The sequence below is a fragment of the Rhinopithecus roxellana genome, chromosome 13 (genome assembly GCF_007565055.1).
Source record: "Rhinopithecus roxellana isolate Shanxi Qingling chromosome 13, ASM756505v1, whole genome shotgun sequence".
NCBI lineage: Eukaryota > Metazoa > Chordata > Mammalia > Primates > Cercopithecidae > Rhinopithecus > Rhinopithecus roxellana.
This window is the reverse complement of record NC_044561.1, coordinates 113535180-113560586: the sequence shown is the minus strand read 5'-3', so window position 1 is coordinate 113560586 and position 25407 is coordinate 113535180. Positions and strand designations below refer to the sequence as shown.

General features: G+C 39.7%; 1 protein-coding gene and 1 long non-coding RNA gene across 2 annotated transcripts in view; one reads left to right on the top strand and one right to left on the bottom strand.

Moving 5' to 3' along the window:
• Positions 1-5645, top strand: part of LOC104672219 — a 37298-nt gene extending 31653 nt beyond the window's left edge. Inside the window, exons 5-7 of the long non-coding RNA XR_749368.2 lie at positions 2343-2460; positions 2841-2973; positions 4821-5645. This is a non-coding gene — a long non-coding RNA (uncharacterized LOC104672219). The remainder of the gene's footprint in view (positions 1-2342; positions 2461-2840; positions 2974-4820) is intronic.
• TOP1 (DNA topoisomerase I) overlaps positions 1-25407 on the bottom strand; it is a 96656-nt gene that overhangs the window by 19455 nt on the left and 51794 nt on the right. The window contains exons 6-13 of the mRNA XM_010375951.1: positions 24771-24866; positions 23727-23802; positions 20369-20475; positions 11997-12112; positions 7245-7366; positions 5304-5426; positions 3386-3573; positions 2279-2423 (exon numbers count right to left, since the gene is read on the bottom strand). Coding sequence (XP_010374253.1) covers positions 2279-2423; positions 3386-3573; positions 5304-5426; positions 7245-7366; positions 11997-12112; positions 20369-20475; positions 23727-23802; positions 24771-24866 — 973 coding nt within the window. The remainder of the gene's footprint in view (positions 1-2278; positions 2424-3385; positions 3574-5303; positions 5427-7244; positions 7367-11996; positions 12113-20368; positions 20476-23726; positions 23803-24770; positions 24867-25407) is intronic.

The following is a 25407-nucleotide window of genomic DNA, read 5'->3' as shown; positions in this document are numbered from 1 at the left end:
GGCTTCAGCTATGTTTATCAGAGTATTTTTTATGAAATGAAATAATTGAGCACATAGAACATAATTTTAAGACGTGACAAAGCCAGATGGTGGACATACAAGTGTTCATTACATAATTATCTATTCCTGTATGTTTGCAATATTTCACTAAAAATAAAACTCATAATGTTTGTATCTTTCTATTTTTTAAAAAATCTAAAAAGAGAATGCTTCTTCCACTGGTAATATAAAGTTAAAAATGATTCAAGGCACTATCAAACCCCAACCTTTGAAGATCTCACTATACTGCAGAGTACAAGACAGCCTAAAAAGAGAACTGAGAGCAAGCTCAAGAAATCATTTCTTTTTCCCCTAATGGCACCACTTTTCCAGGCCTTTAATGACTCCTATTGGGATCCCACTGCAGTTCAAGTCAGGCACTGTGTCCTGAGTATAAGGTTCAGAGTCTAACTCTGGGTGACTTTTAGGTTCACTACCATAATCATCATCCAGAAACTTGCAAAAATGTCTATTGTGTATAGCAGTTAGCTGGATATTGTCTGGAATAAAACTGGCTGGCTCTCTGCTCTTGAGGTGTTCCACTGGCCTATCTAACAAGGATCTCAGCCCTCAGAGAGGCTCCTACAATTAACTCCAATCCTTACCTGTACAAGTACTCAGCATACATTATTTATCTGTCACCTCTCTCCATCCCCATTGCCATCATTTGTCTTAAGTCATCACCGTTTCTTGCCTGGAGTACTGCAACGGCCTCCCATTGATTTCTCTACCTCTTGTTTGTGTCCAATCCAGTCTCCACAAAGCAGCAGTCAGAATGATCAATTATGTAATGAGTTTCCAAAATACAAATCTGGTGTCATTTCCCTCTTTAAATCCCAGGTTGGTGGCTTCCTTTAAGTTTAAAAGGCCCCAAAACTTGCCCAAGATCCAATAGCTAGGAACTCTTAGATCTTCTTAGAGTGTAACTTAGATCTTCAGTCTCTTCATGCTCTCCTGTGACATCCACTGCTAAATGCAGCCAGCTTTAAATGCCATGTGAAAGAGACTGAGCCCTTAAAGGACTTTGAACAGTGGAGTTGTCTTGAACATAGCTTCACTTCAGCAAGACTTACAGGCATTATATGTAAATCACACCAGTAGATTTAAACTGCTGTAAATGCTGCAAAGGAAAAGTACAGGGTGCCATCTGAGAGTATACCAGGGTACCTGATCCAGCCTCTAGGATTCAGGGATGGCCTTTCTGAAGAGGTAACATTTAAGATGATATTTACAGGATGAATAGGATTGTATCCCTGGAAAGAATAGGAGAATGGGTGTTTCTAATAGAGAAAATAAAGCAGCCTTTTGAAATCCAGAGATGAGCAAGAGCTTGATAGTTCTGAGAGAAGAAGAGGCAGGAGAGGAAGCCATATAGTGAGGCCAGCCAGATATTCAGGTACTACTTTAAAAAAAAATTTTTTTTACATTTTCCTTTAAATGTTACCTCTTCAAAAAGGTCCCAGGTCTCCTGCACATAAAACAGTTAACAGTCTACATAGAACTAATTCCTTGACTGTGCTTTTGTCTCTATTAGGTTTATATTTCATAGTATGTTGGAGGGAAGAAGTTCGTGGAACTCTCTAAAGCTGGATATACGTAGCTATCTGGCAAACGAGAACTGATTCCCCCCAAGGCAGTTATCTCCTTGCAATAACACTATCAATAAATAACAATGCACAGGTGTGTAACATAGTTTATGATGTGCTTTCACACACGTAATTTCATTTGGCCCTGGTGAACCTACCCAGATGAGACTGCAGGAAGCCAGAAGTATGTAAAACACTAGATTTTACAACTTGTTTCAGGCTATACAGAAATTACATTCCCTTCTCACAGCCAAGAGAGGTGAGGAAGTAGAAGAGATCTGCAGAGGCCAATATATAACCACCGTACTTCAACACATTCTGACCACTGGACGTTAAGCAACGTGAAGGTGGGACCTACGTCTGTCGTTTGCCAACATAATTCCTAGCACCAAATGTATACTCTGCGTGGCACATTGGGATTTCAGTAAATATTTGTGAATTAATAAATAAATAAGATTACAATGTGACCAAAAAAAATGGAGGCACTGTAGGAAGATCACCATAATGCTAACTATGAAAGTACTTGCCTTCTGTCAACGGGAAGGGTTTTTAATTTGTCAAAGTGATTCTGGAGGACGAGAACATTACATTTCAACAGAAAAAGATTATCAGCACCATGAACCAGTGCAGCTCTCAACTATCCCCTAACTTACCTTGATTCGTGAACTAGGGTTAAGCATGATGTATTTAATGGAACCTTGGATGTTCTCTGTCCAGGAAACCAGCCAAGTAACCTTGTTATCATGTCGAACCTCTTTCCACTTATGTCCTGGAGGAGGAGAAGGAACCTTGGCATCTCTGGAAATAACAGAGCAAGAGGATAGTGAAATGAGATGTGAGGAATAATTTCACCTTTCATGACCCCAAGTGGACATATCTGCTGAGCATATTTTTCCAAGTTTCCTTCTTAACAGTCAATATAGTAGTCCCATCTTATGCATAGTTTTACTTACCCTCAGTCAACTGTCATCCAAAAATATTTAATACAAAATTTCAGAAATAAACATTTCGTAAGTTTTAAATTGCACATTATTCTGAGGAGCATGATGAAATCTCTTGTAGTCCCACCTGGGACACGTGAACCATATATACAACATATCCATGCTGTATACGTCACTTGCGCCTGGGTAACCTAGGTGCTGCCTTAGTTATCAGGTTGACTATAATGGTTTTACATTGCTTGTGTTCAAATAACCCTTCTTTTACTTAATAAAGGCCCCAAAGTGCGAAAGTATTGATGTTGGCAATTTGGATATACCAAAGAGAAGGTGTAGAGTGTTTTAAATGAAAAGGTGAAAATTATCGACTTAATAAAAAAAACTGTATGCTGAAGTTGCTGAGATCTAAGGTAAAAATGAATCTTCCATCTGTGAAACTGTGAAGAAGGAAAAAGAAAGTCATGCTAGTTTTGCTGTTGCACCTCAGACTGCAAAAGTTATAGCCACTGTATGTGGTAAGTACTTAATAAAGATGGAAAAGGCTTTAAATGTGGGGGTGGAAGACATCAACAGAAATGTGTTCCAAGTGATAGCAATTGGGTCGAAGTTTCAGGTATCCACTGGGATATGGAACATATCCCCTGTGGATGAGGGGAGACTACTGTACCTCAAAAACATCTGGAGACCTATGCATGAAATACTGTCCTGCTCTTAAGTATCTCCCTTCCCAAACAGTCCTGTGTAATCTGGGAAATATTCCCAAGTACAATAAAGGACACCCTCCACCCCCTTTTTGGCCCACAGGATGAAGTGGGAGCTCACTTGCTACAGTTGATGATTATATCCTCAGGCATGATTCGTCTCTTCAGCATGCCCATCTTGGGGTGGTTGCCCCGGCCACGGAAAAGCCCGGGAGGCTCTATCTTGAAGTTAGCAATCCTCTCTTTGTGGTTATCCATAATACAGAAGCCATATTCTTTCAGTAATTTTTCATTCTCCTCTTTGATTTTCTGGAAGACAGCCAAGAAAGTACTCAAAATAGATTCAGATTGCTGTTCTCTACTAATACATTTTTATCTCTTGTGGGAGACTAGGTCAAGATAGAGAAAAGTCTGAAAACGACTAAAAAATGAATTCAAATAAAGGAAAACCTCTAGTGGTTTTCTCAAACTTAAATATCATAAAATTCCCCAAAAACATCTGCCTATAAGGACTGATTTCAACTAGATTCAAAACTGATTCCTGTGTCTTAAAGGATATATGTTTATAAATGTTGTTTGGGTGTTTTTAAATGTACTTTAAAAATTCGTACTGTTTTATTGAGTACTATCAAAACAGGAAATGGAAAGGGATCTCTGATAGAGCCTCATAAAAGAATAGCTTGAGCCATTTAATTAAAACAGCGGTTAAACAGCTTAAAAACATAGGTTTTAAAGTCCAGACAGATCTGTCACTAATTCTTTTGTAGGTATACAGGTTATATACTCTATACTATGATCCTTGCTCCAAAAAGGTGGGGTATGGTGGGCAAGATTTTGAGCCTCCTTACCCTCTACTGACTCTTTTTATATACTTACTGATTCAATTTAACTAAGCCCTGCTGCCTTGTGGGTGGGAACAGACCTTGCTGGCAGCAGGTGTCCTTGCAGGGACTCTGACAAGGGGATGTTTATAAAATCTATCTTTGGATCAGTATTCTAAGAACGAAGCTCCAAAGTGATCTTTTAAGTTTCAAAATGCCCCTGATGTAAATAATATACTAAATTTCACTAACTTGGAATATTGAGGATAAGATTTACCTGAGACAGAAAGTCTGATGCAATTAACATTCTTATAGTAGCACATTAATTTTTAAACTAGTGGCCAAATAAGTACCATGAAACAATGAGTTATATAAATACAATGGCCTGAATTATATAAACATGCAAGTCCTTCAAAATACTGAAACTACAGGAATTTGAAGTGCAAAAAATTCCTTAAAATCCTTAACTTTTGGACTTCCGATTGGAAAAAATGAAATTCTAGCCTGGATTCCTTTAGTTAGGGGCTGACAACTTTTTCTAGATAGAAAATATTTTAGGCTTGAGTGCCACACAGTCTCTTTTGCAACTACTCTCTTTTGCAACTACTCATCTCTGTCATTGTTGCATAAACACAGCCATAGATAATATGTAGAAAAGTAGGGGCAGCTGGTTCCAATAAACTTTTGTTTTTCTTTGTTTTTTTTTTTTTTTTTTTTTTTTTTTTACAAAAACAGGCAGCCTGTAGAAGAAAAATGACATCCCAGCTGGATACCAGAAAGATTCTTCAGTAATGAGGATGGCCAAGGCTGGAAGGTGGAGATGGATGAGCACTGCATCCATAGTAAAAGAGATCAAAGAACAGGAAGGTACATGGCCAGTATGACTTAATCTGTCTTAAATCCTTAATATCCAGTAGCCACTGTGGGACAGGTCTGTCCATCCTTAATTACTATATTATTGGCTGGAGTTACTGACTGGTTTTTAGGTCACTGAAGCACCAGGGTTCCTATACAGAGCTACTGAGCAAAGTACTCATTCACAATTTTCAGTCTAACTAAAACCTTTAAGAAAATTTAGACTTTGAGAATTCTAAGTCTTTAGCACAGAATGATGTGAAATTACTGATGTTAATGTTGTGTCCTAAGAACCAAGAAGAAAACTAAATGAACTAATCATGATTTCAAAATTCTCCAGAGGTTTAATAAATTCTGTTGTACCAGTTTCTCTTCCTTGCTCATCTGTTTCCGAGCTTCCGACTGGGCTTTGAAATACTGGCTCATCTGGGTAAAATCACATTTGCTTAGGTTGGTGATAATATTCTTCTCTTCATTAGTCATTTCCTAGTCAAAAGAAAACGGAGATGAAAGAAAAACAACTAAAATACACTAGTAAGTCCTTGGGTTTCTTTGTGAACATACCCAAGCACCATTTTTTCAGTCAAAGGTTTCTTGAAGCAGCCAATCTCAATTAATGAATTTTGAAAAAACAAAAAAACACAGTTGTATTACTTTATTATAAAATATGTATTTAATAATATTAAAATGTTTTAAAATGACTTATCATGGAAAAAAATGAACTCTTATGTGGTTTCTTAGACTCCGTGGCACACTGCCCCCAGGCGTATGAATACAAGTTTGGAATCCCATACTGATTCTCTCTTAGAAACATTACCCCTCGGCCGGGCGCGGTGGCTCAAGCCTGTAATCCCAGCACTTTGGGAGGCCGAGACGGGTGGATCACGAGGTCAGGAGATCGAGACCATCCTGGCGAACACGGTGAAACCCCGTCTCTACTAAAAATACAAAAACTAGCCGGGCGAGGTGGCGGGCGCCTGTAGTCCCAGCTACTCGGGAGGCTGAGGCAGGAGAATGGCGTCAACCCGGGAGGCGGAGCTTGCAGTGAGCTGAGATCCGGCCACTGCACTCCAGCCCGGGCGACAGAGCGAGACTCCGTCTCAAAAAAAAAAAAAAAAAAAAAAAAAAAAAGAAACATTACCCCTATTCTATTCATTTATTAAATTTGCTTTTCAGACCTAGTTCAAACTTTACTGCTGCCTCTGTCCACATTATCCAAATTGAGAATAATGAGATTTTAAAAAATCACCTAGGCAAATACAGTATATGTTGTTTCAAGAGTAGAAAGTACCTAGAACACATGAGCAAGAATTAACAGGGAGTGAACAGGGGGTGGGACATCAGATTAACATTTCTCTTTGCAGCTGGGCGCGGTGGCTCACGCCTGTAATCCCAGCACTTTGGGAGGCCGAGGTGGGTGGATCACAAGGTCAGGAGATCGAGACCATCCTGGCTAAGACGGTGAAACCCCATCTCTGCTAAAAATACAAAAAAATTAGCCGGGCACATTGGCAGGCACCTGTAGTCCCAGCTACTCAGGAGGCTGAGACAGGAGAATGGCGTGAACCCGGGAGGCGGAGCCACTGCACTCCAGCCTGGGTGATGAGCAAGACTCCATCTCAAAAAAACAAAAACAAAAACAAAAAACCAAAAAACAAACAAAAAAAAAACATTTCTCTTTGCAACAGCAGACATGGGGCAGTCCTGCAGAGACAAACTTTCCTGTGCACAACTAGAGTTGAGGTTTTCTGTTTGGCCTAATCTCATAACCCCCTACCTGCCATCACATGACAGCCGACAGCAAAGATATACGAGTATTCTTTTTTTTTTGAGACGGAGTCTGGCTCTGTCACCCAGGCTGGAATGCAGTGGCACAATCTCGGCTCACTGCAAGCTCCGCCTCCCGGGTTCACACCATTCTCCTGACTCAGCCTCCCAAGCAGCTGGGACTACAAGCGCCCGCCAGCACACCCGGCTAATTTTTCTATTTTATAGTAGAGACAGGGTTTCACCATGTTAGCCAGGATAGTCTCAATCTCCTGACCCTGTGATCCACCTGCCTTGGCTTCCCAAAGTGCTGGGATTACAGGCGTGAGCCACAGCGCCCGGCCGATATACAAGTATTCTTGTTGGACTGAAACCCTACATAATATAGTAAACGAAGACAAAAAGTGCACAACTTTAAATACAGCAAAATCCATAAAACTCAAATTTTACATCAGGAAATGTTTTGCAAAATAATTTATTACTTCGTACTTGATTGTTTTGCAAGCTACTAGGATATTAACACACAGGCTACAGTACCTTTCTCCAGTCTTTAAAGAAATTTTTCCTAAATATTTCCTTAGTAGTATATTCATGGTCGAGCATTTTTGCAAAGAACGTAGCTACTTCTTCTGCTTTGGGGCTCAGCTTCATGACTTTACCTAGAGAAAAAAGTGGTTCCAAAAAGTGAGGTATAGTATTCATGTTCTAAGTATAAATACCCAGGGCTAGCGAATTCTCTTTAATAATGGTTTGCCTTCTCATGGTATATAAAGGTCTGGTGACACATAGTAACAACAACAACAAAGACAACATACTGATTTATATCTACTTGTACAAATTCTCCTTCCTTTAGCATATATTTACCTGGGTCATTCTCTGGAGACTATGCCAGTTAATTGTTCCCAGGTGCCTGCTCAGGACAGGGATGACCTGGGGGAGGCCCAGTCACTCTTCCTTTTCCTTTCAGCAAGCAGGGTCCTTTACACCTCTTCAATGGTTTTTAAAAATCAAATCCTCAGAGGGACTCCTGCCACTGCTAAGCTAAGCAGCCTCTGTTCAAGAAGGGGAGGAAGGGATAGGGCAGGGAGTGGAAGAAAGGAATTGTGGGGAAAAGAAATAGGCATCTTTCTTCTTCAAAGTTAGGTGGGTGGAATATGAATAAAAAATATATATCCATACTAGGCAAGCCCAGATTTCCCACATGAAAAGCCTAAATAAGACCTTCTTCTAGAACCTTGCTATTCAACAGTGGTTCACAGACCAGCAGCACTGGCATCACGTTGGAGTTTGTTAGAAATGCAGAATCCCAGTCCCCCTCCTAGACCTACTGAATCCTATACAGAAATTGCATTTTAACGAGACTTGGATGCACACTAGAGTTTGCAATACACTGCTATGAAACATGGGTACCATCATGCTGCCTCTTTCAGGGAACCAGGATGCATCCACAGCACAAGGGATGACTGGGGTTCCTGGTGTATCCAATTGTTTATGTAAAAGCTGTCTGAAGGGGCTGGGCGTGGTGGCTCATGCCTATAATCCCAGCACTCTGGGAGGCTGAAGCAGGCAGATCACTTGCAGTCAGGAGTTCCAGATGAGCCTGGCCAACACGGCGAAACCCCATCTCTACTAAAAGTATAAAAAATTAGCCAGACCTGGTGGTGGGAGCCTGTAACTCCAGCTACTCAGGAGGCTGAGGCTTGAGAATCACTTGAACCCAGAAGGCAGGGGTTGCAGTGAGCCAAGATGGCGCCACTGCACTTCAGCCTGGGCGACAAACCGAGACTCTGTCTCAAACAAACAAACAAAAAGCTGTCTAAAGGGACTCTGATGTTTCACAATGAAAGCTGCTAACTGGTAAAGAAAATCTGAATAGGGCCTAGGGGTTTTATGTACCTGATTTAGTTAATAAAGCAATGAAAGAAAAGTACTTGGGAATTTAATCCACTTTTCAAACAGAATGCTTTTGTCAGTACTCTTAGCATCAATTTCCATTCTTTCTTAAAAATCCAACTTTACAACATCACCTGGAACCAATCAATGCTATACTAAGAGCATTTGGCTATACTTAAAATGAGGTTAACTATAAATCCACCACCTTACTATTACACAGGTATTAATTATTCACCAAGGGTGCCCACATTCTTTATAGAAAACTAAAATTTAACCAGAAATCCATTTATTTCGAAACTCAGAAAACATCTTATCTCATAATGATTTGCAATCTGACTGCAGGGGTGTAGAGAACTGTAGCACAAAATTCCAACAGTTATAATAAAAAGAGCCCACTTTGGACACCATTAACTTAAAAGGCCAACAGGTGGCGCAGTTGCCCCCATCAACCCCCAAGCTTCTGCTTTGGAAGGAAGACACTTTGGGGAAGACAGGCTGTGTATTAAAAGATTCCCTGAACTTCTTTAGAAAACTGTAACATGTTTCCAATATAACGGAAAACATTAAGTCATTAGAAATAAAATAAATGAAATAAAATGGCAAGAAAAAAATGTAAACTGTTTTCAGGTCTGTTTGGTAAAAACTAAATGTTAACACCATTCAAAAAAAAATGTGGCTGAGCATGGTGGTTCACGCCTGTAATCCCAGCACTTTAGGAGGCGGTGAGAGGATCACTTCAGGTCAGGAGTTCGAGACCAGCTTGACCAACACGGTAAAACCCCATCTCTATTAAAAATATAAAAATTAGGTGTGGTGGCGTGTGCCTGTAATTTCAGCTACTTGGGAGGCTGAGACATGAGAATTGTTTGAACCTTGGAGGTGGAGATTGCAGTGAGCCAAGATTGTGCCACTGCACTCCAGCCTGGGTGACAAGAGTGTGACTCTGTCTCAAATAAATAAATATAAATTTAAAAAATTTTAAAAATGAGACTTTGGGCTGTTTTACTGAATTCTGTCCCAAAAGAGGAAGAAGCAACTGTGACTCCTCCTATTTTAGATGAGCTGTCAAAAGATGAAATGATGGTTCCCTGCAGTAGAGTAGTGGGAGGATGACTGGAAGGTTCCTGGCAATGTTAACACTTTGTGGAAAAGGCTGAGCTCCAGGAAAAGGAAACTGCTGAGTCAAAGCTGTAAACTGAAGGTCCTTAGAGGAGGCAGTAATTCACTGCTTCAGCTAGCCCATGTCCCACCTCCCTGGCAGGTTCTAAAGGAGTCTAAGAATTCTCCTCCCCAGAGAGTAGGCAGCACTTACTGTATCAGTTTGAAGTAAAGTCAAATATGACTTCTTGACTTACTACAGAGTAAGAGTTCACACAAAGAGAAGAAATCCCAGCAGAGGACCAACTGAGAAAATGCTGGAGACTGGGCAAGAATGGGAGGAAAGGACTATGGCAACCTGTGAACTAGACCAGGCCTCTGCTTCCCATCTTGAAAAGGAAGAGAAACCCCAAGACTAGGGAATTTAGCTTTCCCTCCCATCACTCTGAACCTCAAAGTGAGGCTTTACCAGCTGAGCATCCTAAAGCTCCTGGTGAGTCCAGACCAGGGCTATGGAATACCTACACTTTGAGATGGTGCTCTTCAAGGTCCTAGGCCCTTTCTCTTAATTAGGAGTTTTGGCTTTGAATTATACTTAAGAGTCTCCAGGAATGACCACTGTGAGGGCTGAAAGAACTATCTTAGGCTCTCTGGTCAACAGTTCAAAATCTTTACGTAATATAAGCATTTGCCAGAGATTATGGAGTCCTGTTAGGCTGCAAACTCCCCAAGATCAGGGTCTAAGTCAGTGGTACTGTCCACTGCTGGGTCTTGGTGTCTGAACACAAATACATTCAATAAATATGTTGTTTTATTTATTTATTATTTTATTTTTTGAGGCAGGGTCTCACTCTGTCACACAGGCTGGAGGGGAGTGGCGCGATCTGGGCTCACTGCAACCTTCACCTCCTGGGCTTAAGCGATCCTCCCACCTTAGCCTCCCGAGTAGCTGGGACTACACGTGTGCACCACCACATTTGGGTAATAAATACGTCATTTTAAAAAACAAATTTCAGCTTGCCAAGTCTGGCATTTTCCTCAGCTGCAGACCCAGCCCTTTAGTGTAAACTACTACCTAGGCCTACAAGCACTGGTGGGCCTACGGCCACTACTGGTAGAAAGAGAGATACACCAGAACACCTGAGTGTTCACCACTGACACTTTTCAGCAGTTATCCTGCCCAGTGATTCTCAAAGTTTGGTCAGCAGACCACTTGGTTCAGAAGTACTCAATCCCACCCCACAACTTTTTCTTTTTGGTGGGGGCAGTGGGATGGGTAAGAAGAAAACAGTGGGGGGTTGAGGGTGGGAAAAATGGTGGAGAAATGGGGAGGTGAAATAACAGTGGCCAAAAGATGGTGGCAAGACAAGTGGAGGTGGAAGAGGAATGGTGGGGAAAGGAGAAGGGGGACTGTGGGGAAAGGGGACAGAAGAAGAGGGAAGGGTAGTTGGGAAAAGCGAAAGAAGAAGAGGGTCGGTGGGGAAGGGAAAAGAAGCCCACCCCACAACTATTAAATGGGCTCAGATCTACTCTGTTGAGTCGTAAGCACATAAGGGTATAAGGAACAATGCTCTAACCATTCCCAGATAAAACTCATGGAATGAAGAAAATCAGTTATTACCATCTACATACTGCTACACTGCCAACAGGAGGCGTGTCAAAAGCTACCCTCAAATCCTTCAACCCAAGAACAGAAATACCAACGACAGATAAGGGACAATTCTGAGGGTTCTAAGCGACCCAGGCAGGGCATTTCTTTAAAGCAGCTCATCAGACTTGACTGCACATACATCAAAGGCATAGTGTTATGCTACACAGAATAAGTGACAGATGCCTACCAGCCTTATCTAGAGATTGATGACTATTAATCCTCAACCATATACTAGTACTGTTTCTAGTGATGAGCAGCTTGTCCGATTGCATTATTATATTGCTAACATAAAATACTACCATTCAAGTGAGGATTTTCTAGTAACTCTTGCAAAGAGTCACTCCCTAGAAATGAAGTTCAGATCAAAACCTTCAGCTTGTGAACCACACACTGTGAGCCATGTTGACAAACCTTTTTCGGACTATGCAGGGAAGACATGAACAGCCCCTTTTTCATGGCACTTTTTCAGCAGCAAATGGGCCTTTAAGAGTTAACACCTGATGCCCCTTCCTCAAAATCGCATGGCAATAAAACAAAATGAAATAAAAAGGATTATCTATTATATAGGATCCTTCCTTGTTTTCTATTCCTAAATAGAAGCAGATTTCTTTTCTTGGCCAAGAATCAAGAACCTTGAAACAACTCACCATCATAGTAAAACTTGACACTCTCTGGAAGAGGCTCATATGGTGGGGCAAATACTGGACCTTTATGTTCTAGGAATTTCCACTTGATGCCTTCAGGATAGCGCTCTTCTTCCCACCTTTAAAAGACAAAGCACAACCTCATTTAGTGATCACCTTGCCTAACATGGGGGTCATTACTGATTAAATGCCAAATAATTATCCACGCAACTGATTAGTGCTCTGGAATGACTTCTGGGCCTCACATTCAAGGCCTGGATCAAAAGAACCAGTGTCTCTCATTTTGAAAAAGCCAACACTCACAAGAAAGATGAAATACTGTAGTGAATAAAGGAAAATACATTTCAACAGCTCAGTTCAAGGATACTGGACGGAAGAGATCAACAATGAAGGAGCTCAGCAACAAGTGAGGGACATGAAAATGTCAACAGCTGTTTTACCACAATGGCATACATGACAGAGGATTGTTCACATTGTTCATAAGTAGGCTAAGGCCTCCTCAGAGTGGTGATGTCAGATGGAAGGTACAGGGGAAAACAACCCTATGAGAAAGGACATAAAGCAAGAAGACTAGGAAATGACAGCTTAACTGGGGCATGTTGAGTTTAAGGTACTTATGGATTACCTGGAACTATCTAGCAAACACTGATAAATGAATCTAAAGCTCAGTGGAAACAACTTTTTGAAAACGTATTTTTAAAATGGTTGAACATAAGAAAAAAAATGAGTAATACAATAAACACCATATACGCCTGTAATCCCAGCACTGTAGGAGGCTGAGGCGGGCGGACCACGAGGTCAGGAGGTCGATACCAGCCTGGGCAATGTGGTGAAACCCCGTTTCTACTAAAAATACGAAAATTAGCCGGGCATGGTGGCGCACACCTATAGTCCCAGCTGCTCAGGAAGCTGAGGCACGAGAATTGCTTGAACCCAGGAGGCGGAGGTTGCAGTGAGCCAAGATCGTGCCACTGCACTCCAGCCTGGGCAACAGAGTGAGACTCCATCTCAAAAAAAAAAAAAAAAAAAAAGTTAATAATTTGCGAAATTCCCTATTTTGGCTGAACCATTTTCAAGGTTAGTTGCAGATCTGATACTTCACCACTAAATACTTTTCAGCAAGTTATCTCCATAAAAATAATATTCTTCCACATAACCACAAAACTATTATCACATCTAACAAAATTAGTAACTTCCTAGTGTAATTCTAATATCCAGTCAGTATAAAAAACTTCCCTATTTCATCGAAATTTATTTCATAGACCAGGATCCAACTCAGGCTCACATACTGCAACTGGTTGATATGTCTCAAGTTTCTTTTACTCTAATAGATAACTAACTTACTACCCTCATATTTACTTTCCAAGTCCAATATTTTATTTATTTTATTTTATTTTATCAATCATTCAGCCATGTTCAATTTTAAACAAAGTTCAGAAACATCAAATAAAAATTACATGTATCAAACCATATTGTAACAATGGTATTACTATAAAACCACAGTCAACATATATGGTCAAATGATTTACAACAAGGATGCTTAAGACCATTCAATGGAGAAAGAACAGTCTTTTCAACAATAGTGCTGGCAAAACAAACTGGGTCTTTACATTATACACAAATATTAATTCAAAACGGATCAAAGACCTAAATATAAGAGCAAAAGTATAAAATTCTTGGAAGACAACATAGGGGAAAAGCTTCACAATATTGGATTTGACAGTGATTTATTGGATATGACACGTAAAACACAGGTAACAGAAAGAAGAAATGAATTGCGGCTGGGCACAGTACCTCACACCTGTAATCCCCGCACTTTGGGAGGCTGGGGTGGGCGGATCACTTGAGGACAGGAGTGCGAGACCAGCCTGGCCAACATGGCGAGACCCCCGTCTCTACTAAAAATACAAAAATTATCCAGGGATGGGGGCACACGCCTGTAATCCCAGCTACTCCGGAGACTGAGACACAAGAATCGCTTGAACCTGGGAGGCGAAGGTTGTAGTGAGCCGAGATCACGCGACTGCACTCCAGCCTGGGCAACAGAGAGACACTCTGTCTCAATAAATAAATAAACTGAACTTCACTGAACTTAAAAACTTCTGTGCATCAAAGGATACTTCAAGAGAGTGAAAGACAACTCACAGAATGGGAGAAAATATCTGTAAATCATGTATCTGATAAAGGGTTAACATACAAAATATATAAAGAGCTCCTACATCTCAACAAACAACCCAATTTAAAAAATGGGCAAAGTCTCAGTCTTAAGGTGGAGAAAAAAAAAGATAAAATCAAAAATCGGGGCTCGGCACGGTGGCTCACGCCTGTAATCCCAATACTTTGGGAGGCCGAGGCGGGCAGAGGGATCACTTCAGGTCAGGAGTTTGAGACCAGCCTGGCCAACATGGCAAAATTCTTATTAAAAATTCAAAAAATTAGCTGGGTGTGGTGGTGCATGCCTATAATCTCAGCTACTCAGGAGGCTGAGGCATGAGAATCACGTGAACCCGGGAGGCAGAGGTTGCAGTGAGCCAAGACTGTGCCACTGTACTCCAGCTTGGGCAACAGAGTAAGACTCTGTCTCAAAAAAAAAAAAAAAACGTGTTGGGGGGGGGAGGTTGGGGCAAAGAACTTGAATGGACATTTTTCTAAAGAAGATATACAAGTGGCCAATAAGTACCTGAAAAAATACTCACCATCACTAATCATTAGGAAAATACCAATCAAAACCACAATGAGATACTACTCATACTCATAAGGATGGCAATAAAACAAAAAATAACAAGCGTTGGTGAAGGTGTAGGGAAGCTAGCACCCTTGTGTGGTCCTGGTAGGAACGTAAAAAGGTGCAGCCAATGTGGAAAAGATAGCATAGCAGTTCCTCAAAAAGTTAAGCATAGAAATGCCACATGACCCAGCAATTCCATTCCCAGGAATATGCCCAATATTCAAACAAATACTTGTACACGAATGATCACAGCAGCACTATCTGCAACAGCCAAAGGCAGAAATAACCTATGTCCATCAAAAGATGAATGAACAAACAAAATGCAGTATAAACAATGGAATATTTAGCCTTTAAAAGTCAGAAAATTCTGAAACACACTACAACATGGATGAGCGCTGACATTCTGTTAAGTGAAATAAGTCAGTCACAAAGGACAAATACTGTATGACTATTAATATGAGGTACCAAGAGTAGTCAAATTCATAGAGATAGAAAGTAGAATGGTGCTTACCAAGAACTGGGGGAATAGGCTGGGCACGGTGGCTCACACCTGTAATACCAGCACTTTGGGAGGCCAAGGCGGGCAGATCACCTGAGGTCAGGAGTTTCAGACCAGCCTGGCCAACATGGCAAAACCCCATCTCTACTGAAAATGTAAAAGATTAGCCGGGCGTGGTGGTGGGAGCCTGTACTCCCAGCTACTCAGGAGGCTGAGGCAGGAGAATTGCTTCAACCCAGGCGGCGAAGGTTGCAGTGAACCGAGATTGCAGCACTGCATTCCAACCTGGGCAACAGAGCGAGACTCCGTCTAAAAAAAAAAAAAAGAACTGGGGCAACAGAGAAGTGGGAAATTGTTAATAACTACGGAGTTTCGGTTTTGCAAGATGAAGAGTTCTAGAGATGGTGATGGTGCACAACAATATGAATGTACTTAATGCCACTGAATTGTACACTTAAAAATGGTTAAGATAAATATTATGTCATATGTATTTTACACAAATAATTTAAACAAAAATAAAGATTTAATAGAATCTTAGACCTCAAAGGAACATTAAAGATCTTCTATAATTACCACTTTTTCAGATATGAAATTGGCAGAGTCATTGATATATTAATAAAAAGATCTCAATGCAGGAACTCGCCCAGTCCTACAGTCTATTACTCTCCAAATAGAGAAAATATACATATATGTAGGTGTATGAGAGCATTTGCAAGGAGCCTCTCATAGAATGGGAGAAAATATCTGTAAATCATGTATCTGATAAAGGGTTAACATACAAAATATATAAAGAGCTCCTACATCTCAACAAACAGACATGTAGCAGTCACGGAGTAACCGTGAGGAGATTCAGAACGCCACACTTTCCCTATCTTGGGAGTTTGGCACCATTCTTCTCTTCAACTACAGTGGTTTTTTTTTTTTTTTTTTTGAGACAGAGTCTCACTCTGTCACCCAGGCTGGAGTGCAGTGGCGCGATCTCCGCTCACTGTAAGCTCCGCCTCCAGGGTTCACACCATTCTTGTGCCTCAGTCTCGAGTACCTGGGATTACAAGCCCCCACCACCATGCCCAGCTAATTTTGTTTTTGTATTTTTAACAGAGATGGGGTTTCACTGTGTTAGCCAGAACGGTCTCAATCTACTGACCTCATGATCTGCTCACCTCAGCCTTCCAAAGTGCTGGGATTACAGGCGTGAGCCACCATGTCCAGCCCTACAGTGTTTTTAAATGAAGACTCCAAACTGTTTTTACAATTCCTATTTCAACATGTGTATCTTTAAGACCCACAGCAACTTCTTTACCATTTAAGCAAATTAAGAGATTCAACGAATCGCAACGCTAAACCTCAGTTTAAACAGAAAGAGTATGTCTTTCAATAAGCTCATGTGACTGGGTTGACAGCTATTATTGTACAAATAAAAGCAAACAGTTTTGTCCTTTAAGCCTCCCCATGCGTGCATATATTCCCCCCAAATTTAAAAACAAACAAACAAAAACATGTACTTAGACATCAAAATGGCTTCTCTTTGGCAGCTTGACTGGAATAATCAAGTACCAATTTAATAATAACATCTGCTTGGAAGGGGAAAGGTGGAAAAGTGCTAGAAATATAAAGACAGGAAAGTAAACTCCATGTGCTTTTTAAAATCAAGTTCCCTTGCAGTTAGCAAGCACTTCACAGTATGCTATAAAACTCATATTTAATTTTTTTAAATTTAGACATAAAGGTCACATGCTATAGATTCCGAATGCTAATCCTTGAAATTAAGGGCAGTTTTTCTGGTTTGAGCAAAATGTCAATAATCCATATTCCATAAATTTCTTATCACTATCATTGACCATATATTTGAGTCTTGGTCTTGCAACACTAATTCCTTACATTACAGTCCTGACTCCTCACAGCATTTTACCTTTGCTAAGAGATTCAAAACCCCATTTAAAGTCACACCTAACACCTGCAATAAACTCCCCAGGTTCTAATTCTTTATGAAGAATCATCTGTTGAGAATTAACTTGCAACTTATATTCCCACAGGTCAGCCCTGATACAAAAGCGTACTTAATTAACCCAACAATGCTAAAACCCTGTTCAGCTACAATGGCCAACAGTTTAAAAATCAGGACATCTGGGATAAATAGGATTTCATGTATGAACCCAAACACACTGCCACCACTTATAACAATGTTTCTATGGAGATAATGTGATATAGCAAAGAAACCCTGAAGGACCTGGACCTTTTCCAATCAAACAATTACCAAAGGAGGGAGATAAAGATCAGAATAAGTGTTTTTTTTTCTGGTAAACATAAACAGTTCTGCGGACTTAGAAGGAAAGCAAAAGATCTGCAAATTTGTCAACCTTGTAAAGTGTGTACTTATTTTAGTGGGACAGCATAAGGAATAGTTAACGTAAGAGTATCTGTCATTTAAGTTCCCAACTAGATCATCAGTGGCAGTCACTGAGGTACTGGATAACTGACTTCAGAGTACAATCCGCAGCCTCTATCAGTTAAGAGGCTCTTCATTCCTATTTTAAACTCCAAAAACTCGACGTGCCATTCAAGCATTGTGCTTGAAAAGAATGTGCAAGATTTAACCATCACACCTGAGAAATGATTAGAAGCTGTAGCAAAGTCTGCTCATCCCTCAAAAAACAACTTTTAGTTAAAGACCAGCCAGTTCCCCTTTAACCCAAAATAAGAATAAAAACCAAAAGTCATAGTGTCTCAGAGAGAATGTGTGGCAACACTGATAAGGATTTCAACCACAAAAGCAAAATTAGGCTCCTAAACCCCTCAAGGGCACCTAATTCTACACATAGAAGGCCGGACCCAGTGCACTTGCCTGGATTCCAAAAAGAACCAAAGCTCTGAAGTAAAGGGGAGACAGCAGGGAGCTCCTGAGAAGGAAATTTATTTGTTCATTTAACAAGTATTTATTGAGTACCTACCACAGAACCCTGACTGATGAATTTACCAACGTACCATTCTCTTAACTCGAAGTAATAACCCCTAATTTACACAATCACTTTATTTCTAAAAATCACTTTCTTAAAGGTCAAGATCACTGAAAATGTTGTATTAGTTCTAAAGAAAAGTGAAATAAAAACAAGGAAAATAAACTCATGTTTTTTTTCTTTTTTTTTTTTTTCTTTTGAGACAGAGACTTGCTTTGTGCCCAGGCTGGAGTGCAGTGATGCAATCTCAGCTCACTGCAACCTCCACGTCCCGGGTTCAAGCAATTCTCCCACCTCAGCCTCCTGAGTAGCTGCGATTAAGGTGCACGCCATCATGCCCAGCTAATTTTTATATTTTTTTAGTAGAGATGGTTTCACCAGGTTAGCCAGGTTGGTCTCGAACTCCTGACCTTGTGATCCGCCCACCTTGGCCTCCCAAAGTGCTGGGATTATAGGCATGAGCCACTGTGCCCACTGTGCCCTGTGTTTTGTTTTTTTTTTTTTTTTTTTTTTTTGAGAGATGGAGTCTCGCTCTGTCGCCCAGGCTGGAGTGTGGTGGCATGATCTCACCTCACTGCAACCTCCTCCTCCCAGGTGCCAGTGATTCTCCTGCCTCAGCCTCCCAAGTAGCTGGGACTACAGGTGTATGCCACCACACCCAGCTAATTTTTGTATTTTTAGCAGAGATGAGGTTTTGCCATGTTGGCCAGGTTGGTATCAAACTCCTAACCTCAGGTGATTCACCAGCCTCAGCCTCCCAAAGTGCTGGGATGACAGGTATGAGCCACCGCACCTGGCCTTCTTTTACTTTCTGACTCTGACCTCTAGAAAGAGCCAGGGTTCCTCTGCTCTGTGATATTCCTTTTCTATACTTCCCATTTAATCCCACGATGCCATAGCAACATGCCAATCACACAGCTGTCACCGTGTGGCCACATTTCTGCCACTGTGGCTCTCCTCTCTGCCACCTTCCTGGTCAGTGCTCTTTCTCCCTTTCCTCAGAGGTGCTGTGGACATCAAAGTTCTAAATTACAAAAGCCATAAAGGCACATAAACAGGTTTGGAAGGCTATATACCGAGTCATGAACAGTGATTACCTCAAAGCTGGAAAGCTGGAAAGGAAAATGAGAATGGAAGAAGAGAGGTACAGGTGACTTTGATTTTTACTCTATTAAATCTCTCATTTGAGTTTTTTCATCATAAACACAAAATCATGTACTGTTGGTATAGTAAATAGTAGAATATGTTAACAGAAATAAGTATTTTTTAAAAACATGTTTATTTCAAGATTCTAAACACCAAAAGTAGAAAAGTTCTCCACCTAAACATGCTTCTCAAGAGCAACCAGCTATGACTAAACTGTCCTTCATAAAGACTGAATTTTCACTCCTACAGGGAGGGAGAATGCTTGTTTTCTCATATTCACAACTCTAGATATTTTCACTTATTAATCTTTCCCAATCTAAGAGGCATTAAAAAAAGATTTTTTTGCATCTTTGATTACTTATGAAGTTGATCATATTTTTAGATGTTTATTAACCATTTATTTTACTAAACTGCCTGTTCTTCACATTCTGATTAGACCATTCCTTTCATACCTGTTTTAAAAGAGCTTTTTTTCATATTAGGAATATCAGCCCTTTGTACTGCAAATACTTTTGCTTTTTTTCTTTTTTTAATGGCATGAAGCTGTCCATCTGCCATAAATTGAACTTTGATGTATCAAACGTAAAACACCTTTCCTTATGGCTCTGGTTATGTCCTGCTTCAAAGGATCCTCACGATTGCACAATTATAAAAATATTCACCCACGTTTTCTTGTTGAGGTTTCTTCTGTTGTTGAACAAACAGGCAGTTTTCCCAACACGACTTACATAATAATCTATCCTTTCCTATGATTTTAAATGCATCTGTACTCTCTTCGTATGCTAAATTCCCACCTCTACATAGGTCTGCTTCTACAGTCCATTCTGTTCACAGTGGTGGAAACCAGTTTGAGATCCAATAGATTTAGAGCCAGTTAATGATTTCACTAGAAGTTGGAAAACTTATTTCGAATGTTATTCTAGAGAAACTGTTTTAAGTATTTTACCCCAAATATCAGGATATTAATTTTAATAACTCAATATTCTTGCTTCGTAAGGATATGCAATAAAAGAGGTGGCATTTTAACCCAGCGCTGAGATGTTACCATTTCCACTTCTGTTCCTCTTCTTTCTTCGGTTTCTTTTTCTTGTTATCTGGCTCAGGAACTTTTTTATCTTTATCTTTATTCTTGGGTTTTCTCAATTTACCATCCTACAAAGAAACATGGTGAGAAAGCACTTAGTAAGGACTGATCACACTTCTGGAGGCAGTTTTGGGAGCCATGAGGAAGAAAAACTGTCATCACAGAGTATTAGAACTAAAGAGGATCTCTACTCCTCTCATTTGACAGATGAATAACAAGGTACTGGTGCTCTGTTCTAGAGCAGTATTTCCTAAAATTTCCTGACAAACGACTACCTGAGAAAGTAGTTAAAAAACACTCTGCAGGGGAAGAGACTTGAAAACTGTATTTTTTTTTTTAAACCTCAAAGGAGTTTGGAAAAGTACTGCTCTAGAGAGTAATCCGAGTGTATTTTCCTCACTTAGTTTTTCCTCACTTATGTTTAATCCTACTCATCTTTAAACCTCTTCCAGTACAATCCAGTAACGGCTATACGAGGCTTTGCATTAGATATTTAGCATTCAGTATGAAAGAAAATTCCCAGTTGATTTAGTTGAGTATAGTTCTATCGCTGCTGCTTGTATACACAAAGTCACGATGCAGTAAGCAAGTATTTCAGAGGTTCTAAAATGATACCAATTCCTATGGTGGTATTTCTTTATGGCTCTTCTTTGAACTCTGAATGTAAATGAGCTGATCACAGTGGCACAAAAAAAGGGTATCAAACCTAAACAGGCAGAACTCACCAATACAGAGATAAATCTCAAAACATACACACAAAACCCAAACAAAAATGTAATATTCAACAAGTGAAGATCCCACTCAGAATCTGAACTCTTTTGAAGAATATTTTCCTGTGTCCTACCTATTCAACATAATTTAACTATTTATTCAGTCTTTATTCAACAAGTTTAAAGGTGGTTTTGAACCATCTTAAAATCAATTAAAGAGTGGCACAGCTGGAAAGTGTATGGACGGGTTCATTTAACCATTTCCAGTTACAAGCAAGGACTTTGAAACAGGTTTTTTCACTTGATAAAGGTCATACAGCTGTTATTAACTATGATAAGAGCCTAACTTTATGAGAAAAATAACAGAATGTGACTTACGGCAATAATTGGAATAAACATTTTAGACCCTCATAATAGGAGAGCAATCAAGATAGGAATAGAAAAAAGAGGAAAAGCTTACAGTACCACCCATATTTTAAAACAGGCATGGAGAATATAAATATGTGGGTATGTTTGGGAGAAGGTACTACAGGATCACATTAATTCAGATAATGTTTACTATTTAGGGTGAAACACACCACAGGAAAGGGAAATGTTTTTCAGTGAAGATACTCTAAACAGCTTCTGAGTAGGCATGCAGATGGTCCCAACAGGAAACTACTGGCTACACTGTATGTTTTCAAACCTCAAATTGGGGTATCAGTCACGGAGAGCCCACAGAACAATTCTCAAAAACAAGAGGAAAACAACAACAACAATAACAACAAAAAGCATAGTTGGCGAGTGAGGTTTAATGACAGATTCTGCCATCCGGGGTCCCTGCCACAGTAAGACTGTATTAATTCAGAGTCTTTCAGCCAGCATTTTTCCCCCTATGTGGTAGGGTTGCTAAATAGAATAAAAACTGAAGTCAACTGTTCTTTTTTCCCAATGTTTAACAAATTCAGAGTATTATTTTTGCATAAATGCAATGTAAACATAAAAGAAAAACAACACTTGGAGAACTCAAGTTTTATATTCCTTTACTGACTAGTTTGTACTGATTAGGCACATGGAAGTGGAGTGGTTGACTACCATAATCACCACTTAACATTTCACTCTCAATTCCTTGAATTAGTGCTTATTAATTTGAACTTTGGCCAAGAATAGACTAGTTGTCATAAAAACTATGATCTTCTAAATACAGGACCTGATCATCTCTCTATGGCTCAACTCAGTCACTAATAGTCTTCATATGATTTCATTAAAGACCTTTCTTCTCCCTCCTTGCAGAATCAGGAGAATCAACAAAGTCCCAGGGGAGGTAGGATAATATAGTAGCTGGTGTGCTGGCGCTGAAGTCAGACTGCATGGGATCAAATGCTGGCTTTACCACTTTAGTAGCTATGTGACCTCAGGCAAGTGATTCAACACTTCTATACTCTATTTCTGCATCCGCAAAATGGAGATGATAATAGGGATATAACAACCTTTTCAGGTTGTAAGGATTAAATGAAATGATACATATATAAAAAATGTAGAAGAATGCCTGGCACATGGTAAGCACCTATTACATTTAATTGTGATTATTAACATCATTCTACTATTATGACAGATTATCCTCTTAAGACTCCCTGCCCCTTCACTATCACTCTCTTTACTGCTGGTACTTCAAACTATCCACTTTACATTTGTGAACCCATTTTGCCCATGACAGTGGCTAACCTCAAATGTAGCATAAGAGCTAAGAACTCACACAACCCCTTCTTCTCTTAGGGGAGGGCATCATTAGACCTCTGTGAATTTCTGACATCTTTTCTCGAATTACCTGCTAACAATTTTTTAGTATAAGAACTCAAAAGTGTCAAAAGGAGAAAGCATATGATTCTATTTTCAATCTACCACAAGCATCAACAAGAACATTTAGGAAAGCATTTAAACGGAACCGAGTTTTTTGAGGAAGGTTATAGGCCAAGAGGATAAAGAAGGGAGCGTGTGTGTTCCAGACAGAGGAACAGCAGGTGCTCCATATATCTCGGAAGTATGAAAGAATTTGGTGTGGAAAAGAAACAAAGGAGGTTAATGTGACTGGTACAAGCAAGCTAGAGAAGAGGCACAAGATGAAGAGAGGCACAAGATGCAGGGGCCAGATTGGGAGGAGCTGCGGTAAAGAGTTTGGGTGTCAATTTTATGTCAAAGGGGCACCCATTAAAGAACTTTAGATAGGAATGGTTACCCAAAGTGAATGATGAGCAAAAAATTCTTAGGGAAATTTCTTCAGGGTTATAAGCCAAAATGTGGTTTCTTGTTAACACTGCTTCTGTATATATGAAGATGATATACTTTTTGGAAGAACATCTGTTGGCAGCATAGCTGTGGGTAGACAGACACCCAGGAAGGCTGACAGCAGAATCACTGCTGGTTGTGGTTAACTTAAGACACTGTGGGGATTCATAGAGATCTTAAAACTACCAGTGCCACAGCCATCACTTATTAAATTTTTTTCCCTAATGTTATTACTACAACAAACAAGCCAATAAATACCTAAAACTCATTTGTCTTAAGAAGCTGCTTACTGGAAAACTCTCACTTCCAAACTCACCCCAAAGGGCCTAAGTCTCTTTACTAACCTCTTCTTCCTCTAGTTTTCTTTTCTTCTCCTTCTTGATATCTTCTGTTTTAATTTTCTTAGGTTTATAATCAGCACTAGAAAGGGGAACATGAATACACAGTTAGCATAATTATGATTCAGGAGTCCTCACTCATAGGAGACCTACCAACTCTTGGAAGCCTCCATGGCAGGAGTAATTGCTGTTATTCTTGGCTGGGCATTCTACGGTCAAGAGTAACAGAAGTGGAGAAAATAATGAAGGTCAGACCAAAGGAATAGTTACAGCCCTATGTAGAGCAAAACTAACCACTTACACTGGCCTGGAAGCAAAATAGGGTGGGGGGATATATGCAGAAATAAATACCACTATCAGATGAAAGTTTGGGAAATAAAATAAAATAAAAAATAAAAATAAAAGATGAAAGTTTGGGAACCAAACGCACAGCACACTAGCCACCACATAGCAGTAACTCACTGGAATGTGGAGGAAAGAAATTCTAGATTGAATGAATACAAAGGAGTTCACTAAGTATTTCTCTTCTCCCTTTCCATCCATTTTCTACTATAATAATAGCGTAATAAGCTATGTAAGAGTGAAAATAATGAATATAGTTTAATCTCACTGAATCTGGGGAAAGAGGTACATGTCTTATGAGCAGTTTTATTATTTTTACACACTGAAACTTCACTTAGAATGTACTGACAGGGATAGGTCTAAGAGAAACTGCTTTAAGTTATCTATGGTAGGCAATGAGAAATTTTAAGTGACTTAATTTATTCTTCATGAATTCTGTATTATTTGAAATTTCTACAATAAATATCTATTGCCTTTACAATAAGAAAAATCTATATAATCTTCATGTAAGCCTTGGGAATACTACTTACTTGCTTAGCAAACCCTACTTCTCATAATTCAGAGAGATCAGTCCATTAATCACAAATCCCAAATGAGTAAAAGCCAATTAATGCAGCTTCTATATGTATTATAAAGAAACACATCACATTTATTCTTTAAACTCCTCCTTTTTGTTTTCAAAAGTCAAAGTTTTAAGAAAATACTCACTCATCCTCATCTCGAGGTCTCTTTAATGGCTTTATATCCTCTTTAGGAGGAACAAAATAGCCATCATCTTCAGGTTCATCTTTAATTTGTGGTGGACTAAAGAGAAAAAAAATTGCTGGTCACAGAGTGCTAGAACATCTGTATTGTATTAATACAAAGAAGGAATATGTCATCTCGTTGAAAAGAAGCTAATATAAATAAGGACAACCACATATATATTATAAAGATTTTCTGTGAGCACTTTTTCTCACTTCAATCCTGTGAAGTAGACAGTATTTGTCCTCATTGTACATGTGAATGGGCAATATCAGGATTTGGGATCAAGACTCCTTACTCTAACTCAGAATTCTTTCTCACTATTTCTTAGCTGTCTTTGCCAGCGTGGCACGAACCACTCCAGAAATAAACCTAAGGTGTTTTCTTGCCTTACACGAGAAACCTACCATATATTTGACCCCACAAGCTGAACTGATTGTTCCAGTACTCCAAAAGCTAAAGTACAGCTTTTACAAGGAAAGGAATAAACAAAGAAATAAACTAAGTTGATTTCCCCAACTTAGTATCTTAAAGTTCTAAAAATCTGGCAATAATGTACATGTATATTCAGTTACATGGAAAGATAACCAAGCTGACAACA